Here is a 9,861-nt window from a genome sequence, read left to right on the forward strand (position 1 = left end):
GGGCTTTGCACATGTGAATCCCCAGCAGCTGGAATTCACACTTTGGAGCTTTATAAGCCAAAGGTAGAACGTAAGGACTTCAGGGGCACAGGAGTCACAGAAACTGCATTGATTAAGATCTACTGACTTAGTATAAGGATTCTTTTCATCTCCAAAGCCGTACATCATACATCTCAATTCTTCAGAAAAAAGTCTCTGTCTTTTACCCTGTCCACCTCTGTACCTCCTCTAATTTCTTCATTTTCTTCCTCAAAAGCAGGGTCTTCCTCCTCATCTGCCACCCCATCAGCCCACCAGCCCACAGCACCCAGTCGGCTCCCACCCAGCAGGTTTCACTACTTGCACAGCCTCACTTCCGGTGACCTCCACAATAAAGTGAGTTTTGATTTTATTTTATTTTTAAACTAAAATATTTAAGTTTTATTTTCACATTTCACAATACAAATAAAACTGCCCCTTTTGGGGTTTACTTCTTCCCTTCAAAACTATTCTCTCTTTGACAGGAAGGAGGAGCAAGTCTTCCTTACCAGGCTGTTAAGGAAACAGGCAGAGTCACAGCACACGGTCTCCTGGTGAAGCAGAACAAGTAATATGAAACTGACATAAGGAAAACTCCCCTCTACCCTCATCTGTCTAGTCAAGTCGTTCCAGGATGAGTGGGCACCAATATGGGACCAGCAGGAGGTCTCATCACTGGGGGCCCAGGTCTCATCATTGGCATGTGACCTCCCATGGGTGGCCTCATTCCAAGAGCAGGTCCCGCCGGCAGCATCCCAGGAGGAGGAGGACCCATCATCGGCATCATGGGAGGGCCCCCCCATATATGGTGCTGGCATCATACCAGGATGAGGAGGACCCGGAAGACTGGGGGGAGGTGGAATCATCGCCCCTGCTGGAGGAGGAGCCGAGAATGGAGTAGGAGGTATTTTCCTTGTTGAAATGCAGCCGTTGTTTTGTCAGTCAGGCTCTGGGCCTGCTCTGCCATCCATTTTTGATAGTCGTCCCTCACATTCTCTTGGTGCTTCCTCCCAGTGCAGTGTTTCTTTCTCACAGATGGAGAGTCATGGGTGAGATAGGGATCACAGTAGTCACAGTAAAACTTGGGCATATTCCCTCCTGGCCGTTGGTGACTCTTTTCTAATGTGAGTTTTTAAAAACAAGCCTCCATACCAGTGTGGGAGGAAAGAACGGTAGGGCGGGGGAAGGAAGTCTGCTCTATCGGTAATAAAGCTCCAAGTTCATCCCATCAAGGATTTCATAGTCCCCTAGAGACAGGTGGTCCTTAATAATGATGTACCACTTTTTAAGGACAATCTTGTTCCAACGGGTGCCAGTTTGGGCTGCAATCAGCTTCTTAAGGTCCCCACTGGTGTCACTGGTGTTGCATTTAACACAGACCTTCTTCCCCAGACGGTTGTTGCAAACAACCTCGATCATCCCGGCTGGAGCTCTAAGGTCAAACTTCCAACCTGCAGACGCTACAACCTCTAGCCTCAAGCGCTCTGATGGTCGAGATTTTAAAAACCATGAGAGATTCTTTTACAACCTCCATGCAATTGAAAACCACTGGAAGGCACGTCCAATCTCTACTTCAGCCTTTCAGAGCAACCGGGATTTTTTTTTTTTTTTTTGAGACAAAATCTCACTATGTCACCCTCACTTGAGTGCTCCTGCATCACAGCTCACAGTAACCTCAAATCCCTGGGCCCAAGTGACCCTCTTGCCTCAGCCTCCCAATCAGCTGGGACTAAGGTGCCTGCCACAACACCCAGCTATCTTTTTGTTGCAGTTGTTTAGCAGGCCCAGGCCAGGTTCAAACCCGCCAGCCCCGGTGTTTGTGGCCAGTGCCCTAACCAGTGAGCACGGTTGCCAAGCCAACATGAAGGATATTTTGAATTAAAAGCCATTTATGATCAGAAAGCCTTAGAAGAGGGCTTCTCTCTAGCTGCATAAAACCTGACTGACCTGATAGGGGATCAAAAGGGCTGCTGACTTCCTTTTCTGAATGCTGCAGACCTGACCCCAAATCATTTACAACTCAATACCTGTCTCTCAGGTTAATTTACAAATCAATCTGTTTCCCCCTCCCCAAAACATCCCCCCTAGCAATGACTTGCTGTACCTGGACTTTCCACATTCTCTCCCCTCCCCTCTAAAGGGCGTCTATGAAGGTCTCTGACCATCGCTGAGACTTTGGGAAATCTTTCTTGTGGTTCCCCCCAAGCACATGGTATCTGGAAATAAACCTTTCTCTTATTAATGTATCGTAATTATGAGTTGATCTTTCAGCAAACCAACCAAGGGAAAAGGGAGAGTTTCACCTTGATCCCTACATTTCACAAATGGAGATCTATAAACGGCTAAAAAGCTCATGAAAAGGTGCTCAATATTATCAACTATTAGGGAAACGCAAAACAAAACCACAGTGAGACGTAACTACACACTCACCAAAGAGATAGAAGAACCTACAGGTTGCTGATGAGATATGGAACAGCTGCTTTGGAAAACAATTTGGCAGTTACTTAAAAAGTCAAACATAAATTTATCATATGAATCAGTAATTCCACTTTTAAATACTACCCAAGAGATCTGAAAACATCTGGCTACAGGAAGACTTTTATCTGTGAATGTTTGTAGCAGTTTGATTTTTAATAGCCATGCTGTGGGAACAACCTCAAACTCCATCAGCTGGTGAATGAGTAAATACAAGATGATAGATCCCTGGACTGGAACACGATTTGGCAGGTAGAAGGAACAAACTATTAACACACGCAACAATATGGATAAACCTCAAAAACACGCTCTGTGAAAGAAACCAAAAACAAAGGCTACTTATTATGTGGTTCTATTTACATATAATGTTTAGAAAAGTCAAATTTATAGAAACTGAAAGTAGACCTGTGGTTGTCTAGGGCTGAGGATGGGAGTGAGGATTAACTATAAGGGAGTGTAAGGTAAGGTGACCAGACTTCCCGCTTTTTAACAATTTGTCCCGCCTCCTGCTGCGTTTTAAAAAAGTCCCAGTTTTTAGAACAATGCACGACAATGGAGGGAAGTATGGGACAAGGAGAAGGGAATATATGGATTTTGGCTGCTGAAAAGGTTAATGTCACTCCATTTGGGAATGAAGAGGTTAATGTAACTTCATTTGGAAATGAAAAGGCTAATGTAAACTCCCTACTCCCCTCCTGGGCAAGGTCACCCAGGTGGACCAGTGCCCTACTCCTTTGAGCCACAGGCACCGCCCTATACACAATTTAAAAAATGTCTTATATTTGTAAATTGTACTTCTGTTGAAATTAAAAAAAAATTACAATACTATTTTTGCGTTCTATGAAAATTTTTGTTGCTCCATATAGACCAAATTTTTAACTAAGAACACCACCCCTACAACCCCCCATCCCCCCACCCCCCCCACCCCTGTCAATGGTGTCCCGCTTTACCAATGTTTAAATTTGGTCACCTTAGTGTAAGGGAAATTTTAGAGAGGTGGAAATGTTCTAAGATCTTTTTCTTTTCTTTCTTCATTTTTTTTTTTTAATTGGGACAAGTCTCTCTTTGTTGCCTGTACATGAGGGTAATGGCATGATCATAGCTCACAGCAACCTCAAACTCCCAGGCTCAAGTGATGATCTTGCCTCAACCTCCTAGGTACCTGTGTGTCAACACACCTAGCTATTTTTTTTTTTTTTTTTTGTGGAGGCCAAGTCTTCTGAGCTATGTTGCTCAAGCTTACAATTTTTAATGAATGTTCTACATTTACTAAAAATCATAGAACTGTACTGTTAAGTAGGTTAATTTTACATAATATAAACTATGCCTCAGTAAAGTTGTTAAAAACTAGAAATTCAATAACTTGTCTTTTTAAAATGTATTATTAGCAATAATTCCAACAATAACAAGCGATGATATTGGGCCCTTATGATGTGCCAGGGACTATCCTAAGCACTTCCTTCAATTCAGGCTCCAAACACCCTCTGAGAGAGGAATTATCTTACAGACAAGCTGGGATTCAAATCAAAGCAATTGCTTCCAATAGCCACACTCTTACCTCTCGGCTAATATAAGTCAAATTTTGATGATATTTCCTTAAGTTTTACTAAAGCAGACTCATCAAGCTTCTTTCCTGGAGTTGCAAATACATAGCATGCTAAATTTGGAAGAAGAAAAAACAGGGGAGGAAATGTTATTTTCCAGTTTTAGGAAAATAATACAAGTGCTTCATCAGACTTTTAGACACTAACGAGGAAGGACGCGTCCATTTCCTTTCCCTCTACTCGTGCAGCAGCCGCAATATATATACTGAGAAGAAATGGGGTTTAGGATAGAAATAACTGAGATTTGGCCTCGGACTCTGCTACTTAACTGTTTGGCACAGGCACGTTTGTTTTCTTTTTTTTTTTTTTCTTCTTTCTTCCTCCTTTAGTGATTCTCTTGCCCTCTTGCCCTCCTTGTAGTTGGGATTACAGGCGCTCCCACAATGTCTGGCGTTTTTTTTTTTGTAGAGACGGGGTCTCACTCTGGCTCACTCTGCCTCATGCTGGTCTTCAGTAGTCTTGAACTCAGCTGAGCTCAGGCGATCCACCTGCCTTGGCCTCCCACAGCGCTGGGACAACAGGTGTGAGCCACCATGCCCAGACTTTTTTCTTCTTTTTTAAACTTGAAGTCTTTGTTTCTTATTTAGAAAAATAAATTTAACAACGTCTACACATCTACGCATCATCAGTGGTGCATAAGACGCATGGTCTGAGTTACTGTATGTAAAATCTTAGCTCATAGTGGACACTGAACAAATGGGAGCTTTCTGTCCTCCTCAGGATTCTTCTACACGTTAGAAGCAGCCGTGTCTTCTAGAGAAGGGCAGGGCAGTTCCCTAGGACTTCTCAGCAAGACTGAACTTGAAAGAGAACAAAGAACAATGTGGAACTTACTCACAGGCTTTGTTTATTTAATCATCTTCTTTTATTTGCTTGAGGAGATAGCATATTAGACTCCTCTTATGCTCATGTATCTATGTAGAAATTTTACTGGAATTCCTTTCTCCCCTTCTGAACTCAAGCCTGTGTTCTCAGGGGTATTGTTTGTTAGAGTAGGAGAGTAGGAAATAGGGCTGAGACCAGCCCCACCGGGACTTGCAGAGTGGGTGCAGGTGTTAAACACCCTGGGGCAGAAGCTCACAGAGGAGCTGATAACCACAGACAAGAACCAGCTTTGACTGGCTTGTCAGCTATCTCTGCCACCTTGCATGAACTTTGGCTAATTATATCACTTACATTGTGGTTTTAAAATTTCTCCACAGTTCTGAAACAACCATACGAAGCATGAAAATGGGAGAGAGAACATAATTCTAAGAATTAGTACCCAGATTCTTTAAAAGTCAACCAAGAGGCTTGGAAAAAAACCTCCATTCAGGGGCTGCTACAATCTCACCATTATCTCTGAACATTGTGAAGGGGATAGTCAGAGAGAGCCCCACCCATAGTCTCCATGGCCACTGTCAAAATACTTGATCAGAGTTTTACTGAAGGGAAGGAAGGTGGCTGGGAGCTGGCTTGTTCCTGGCCCAAATAAGTTTTGTGGATGCCAAATACTACCCAATAGCCTGCTGAACGTAGGGACAAAGGTCCCGGTCGCATGGGTCACTAGAGCCTTCTTAGTGTGTCAGATACTTTTTCTTTCTTTTCCATCTTCTACCCTTTCCTCCCCTCTTTTTTCCTAGACAGAGTGCTGTGGCATCACAGCTCACAGCAACCTCAAACTCTTGTGCTTAAGTGATTCTCTTGCCTCAGCCTCCCAAGTAGCTGGGACTATTACCCACCACGATGCCTGACTTTTTTTCCTATTGTTGCAGTTGTCATTGTTGTTGTTTTAAGCTAGCCCAGGCTGGGTTTGAACCCACTAGCCTCAGTGTATGTGACCAGCACCCTATGCACTGAGCTACAGGCACCCCCCTATCTTCTTCTTCTTCCTCTTTTTTTATAGAGTCTCATTCTGTTGCCCTGGGTAGAGTGCTATGACATCATAGCTCACAGCAACCTCAAATTCCTGGGTTCAAGTGAACCTCCTACCTCACCCTTCAGAGTAGCTGGGATTACAGGCACCTGCCACAACACCCAGCAAGTTTTTATATTTTTAGTAGAGATGGGGTCTCACATTGTTCAGACTGGTCTCAAACTCCTGAACTCAAGGGATCCTCTCACCTCAGCCTCCCAGAGTGTTAAGATTACAGGTTCGAGCCACCACACCTGAACCAGAAGCTTTTTCTATCAATTCACTGACCTGTATTTAGGAAACAAACAAGTATTTAGTAAAAATCACATCTTTTTAAAACATATTTTTTCGGTGTCTCACATCTGTATTCCTACCCCTCTGAGGAGGCTGAGGCAGTTAGATTGCCTGAGTTCATGAGTTCAATACCATACTGAGCCAGAACAAGATCTAATCTCTAAAAAAAAGACCACTGTACACAGTTATGATTTAATAAAAAATAAAATAAAAATCAAGTGATCTGTGAGAAAAAAAAATTAAAAAGAAATAGCCCAGCGAGTTCTGGCAGGCACCTGTAGTCCTAACTACTTGGGAGGCTGAGGCAAGGGGATCACTTGAGCACAAGAGTTTGAGATTGCTGTGAGTTTTGACCCTATGGCACTCTACCAAGGGTGACAATGTGAGACTCTGTCATAAAATAAAATAATGTATTTTTTCTTTTTTGGCCAGAGCTGAGTTTGAACCTGCCACCTCTGGCCCATGGAGCCCACACCCTACCCTTTTGAGCCACAGGCGCTGCCCAATATTTTTTCTTTTTAAAAATTTCTCCAGTATTTATTTCAAAACAAAATATATGAATAAAAATAATCAAAGAATAAAAGTCAGTATAAACACATTAAAATGGAAAAAAGGAAATAAAATAATTTTAGCAATTAAAGTAATGTTTTTTCTAACCAACAGAAATGAAAAATATTTAATTCTTCTATTTGGTAAATTACTGAACTATTTTTTCCACTAGATGTCACTGTTGGACTTGAAAAGTGGGCTTTCACTTTTACAATGTTAAATTCTTTAGCCCCAGGATGGCATGTTTCATTCTTTCCTCTAACAGAAGACGCCACCAAATTATCCAGAATGATTTTATTCCAAGATAATTTCCTTCAAATGGAAGTCAAGATGGAATTTGTTGTGCAGAATTGAGGATTTGGGCAGTGCAGTGGCTCACGCCTGTAACCCTAAAACTCTGGGAGGCCAAGGTAGGAGGATTCCTTGAGCTCAAGAGTTGGAGACCAGCCTGAACAAGAATGAGACACCCCCCACACACCGTCTCTACTAAGAATTAAAAAAAAAAATTAGCTGGCCTAATCTCAGCTACTCTGGAGGCTGAGGCAGGGTGATCACTTGAGCCCCAGGAATTTGAAGTTGCTGTGAGCTAGGATGATGACATCACTGCACTCTAGGCTGGGCAACAGAGAGAGACTCTTGTTTCTGAAAAAAAAAAAAATGAAAAGGAAAGAAAAAAGATTCAGCGAGATCTAGAAGCATCCAGAGCTTCCTCAAGAATGGCAAATTTGTAAAAAGCAGCCCCATAAAAAACTTTTAATTGTCCTATAAACCTGTTCATTTGAGTTTTTTTGTTTTGTTTTGTTTTTGTTTTGGAGATAGAGTCTCATTATGTAGCCCTCAGTAGAGTGATGTGACATCAGAGCTCACAGCAACCTCAAACTCTTGGGTTTAAGGGATTCTCTTGCCATAGCCTCCCAAGTAGCTGGGACTACAGGTGCCCACCACAACGCCTGGCTATTTTGTTGTTATTGTTGTAGTTGTTATTGTTGTTTAGCAGGCCCAGGGCTGGGTTCAAACTGGCCAGCCCAGGTATATGTGGCTGGAGTCCAAACCACTAAGCAACTGCGTCGAGCCCTTTTGAGCTTCTTTTGATGAACCCTTTTCACTCTTTGGACCTGTATTCTGTTTTCATTCAGAACGAGCTTTCTTCTGAGGATAGAAGGCAGTTAGTCTCCAATTTCCTTTCTTTCACATATCAGCCCTTTTGTGATCCAATTCTTCAAAACAGAAAGTATAATAATGTTTCAATTTAAAAATTATAATACTAAAAACATTTCCCTATACAAGGAATTACAAAAGTAAATAAGAATTTTCTGTGTTTAATTTCCCCCCATCGTATTTATTAACAAAGTAGGAAAAAGAAATCTCTCCAGAAAATTGTTTGTGAGCTCTCGAAAGTTTCCCTATGCCTGAAGTTATGTGGAAACATGACAGATGGGAGCACAGTGGGATTTTTGCGGTGTCTGCCAGATATAACACATGCTTCACAGATAGTATTTTACTGCAGAGTCAATAGGCGGTTAATACCTATCAAGCAACCAACAAATAACAAAAAACAAGCAAAAGATGTTAGTCGCAGTTCTGACATATGGTTCACTTACCATGTAGAGCATCAAAACTCTTCTGACAAGATGACTTTAAAATTTTCAAATGTTTGGAAATTGAGCAAAATAGTTCCCAAAACAAATGAAAGAAGAACAAGAAGAAAACATAGGAGAAATTTGAAACTATTTTGAATAGGTAAAATTTGTGAAATACTTGGAAAATATAGTTTTAAGTGCAATATTATAATTTTAAAGTTCAACCTGGTGGGGCATGGTGGCTCACGCCCATAATCCTAGCATCCTGCGAGGCCAAGGAAGATGGATTGCCTGAGCTCACGAGTTTGACACAGTCTGAGCGAGAGCAAGACCCAAATCTAAAACTAGCTGGGTGTTGTGGCGGGCTCCTTAGTCCCAGCTATTTGGGAGGCTGAGGCAAGAGGGATCAGTTGAGCTCAAGAGTTTGAGGTTGCTGTGAGCTATGAATCCCGGGCACTCCACTGAGGATGACAAAGCAAGACTCTCTCTCTCTCTCTCTCTTTCTCTCTCTCACACACACACACACACACACACAGGGCAACCTGAACAACCTACTGATCCAATCAGCTGGGCATGGTGGTATGAGCCTGTGGTCCCAGCTAATAGGGAGGCTGAGGTGGAAGGGTGGATTATGACCAGGAGCTTGAGGTTGCTGAGAGCTATGATGATGCCACTGCTCTCCAGCTCGGGGGACAGCATGAGATCCTGTCTCAAATAAATGAATAAATAGCTTAAAAGTCACTCATCCAATAGCCTATTCAAAAGGTAGCAAATTGTACTCAAAAGGGTAAAATAAAAAAATAAAGCTAAGAGCAATGGAAAATGGACATGCAATTGAAAAAATCAATGAAACCAGAAGTTGGTTGTTTGGAAAGAATAACAAAATTAATAAACCCCTAGTGTGACAAAAAGGCAAGAAATATCAACCTAAAGGAAGAAACAGAGGCAAAAATTAACATAAGTAGAGAGAGGTTCTTGGGCCAATGTTGAGGACTGCAGCTAGGAAGTCATAGAAAGTTACTCTAAATAGATGTCCTGGTGAGCAGTAATTACAGATAGGTTTTTAAAGAAAAAAAAAGACAAGAGTAGTTTCTAAGTTGTTTATCAAGAATTTACATTGGTTTATTAAAATGACATAAGCTATTGATGTTCTTTGTATCAAAAATTCCAGGAACATGGAGATAATGGGTCAGGGTCACACTTATGCAACTTGGAGTATCATTTAAGACACATTTATCAATTAGTCTGGAAACTACTGGGTGGGAAAGAAAAAAAATCACTTTAAACAATTGCCAACAGGCCTGGGTACAGGGGCTATGACTGAAGTCTCTGCTCATGTCTCTCTGGGCTTGGGTACAGGGGCTACAACTGAAGTCTCTGCTCATGTCTCTCTGGGCCTGGGATACAGGGGCTATGACTGAATCTCTGCTCATGTCTCTCTGGGCCT

At 42.1% G+C, this 9,861-nt stretch overlaps 1 protein-coding gene and 1 pseudogene across 1 annotated transcript; both read right to left on the minus strand.

Annotated features, from left to right (window-relative positions):
- Nucleotides 1-637: 637 nt before the first annotated feature.
- On the minus strand, nucleotides 638-1,108 carry LOC100955567 (annotated as a pseudogene).
- A 107-nt stretch (nucleotides 1,109-1,215) lies between these two features.
- LOC111726806 (ubiquitin-like protein 5) lies at nucleotides 1,216-1,437 on the minus strand. Its single transcript, XM_023515892.1, has one exon. The coding sequence runs from the start codon at nucleotides 1,435-1,437 to the stop codon at nucleotides 1,216-1,218; it is 222 nt and encodes a 73-aa protein (XP_023371660.1).
- Between the last annotated feature and the right edge of the window lie 8,424 nt (nucleotides 1,438-9,861).

Source organism: Otolemur garnettii, unplaced genomic scaffold, assembly GCF_000181295.1.
Source record: "Otolemur garnettii isolate 467f Iridium unplaced genomic scaffold, OtoGar3 scaffold00081, whole genome shotgun sequence".
Lineage (NCBI taxonomy): Eukaryota > Metazoa > Chordata > Mammalia > Primates > Galagidae > Otolemur > Otolemur garnettii.

Bases quoted from the DNA above. Each gene is read 5' to 3' on its own strand.
- LOC111726806 (XM_023515892.1), bottom strand. From the start codon at position 1,437: ATGATCGAGGTTGTTTGCAACAACCGTCTGGGGAAGAAGGTCTGTGTT.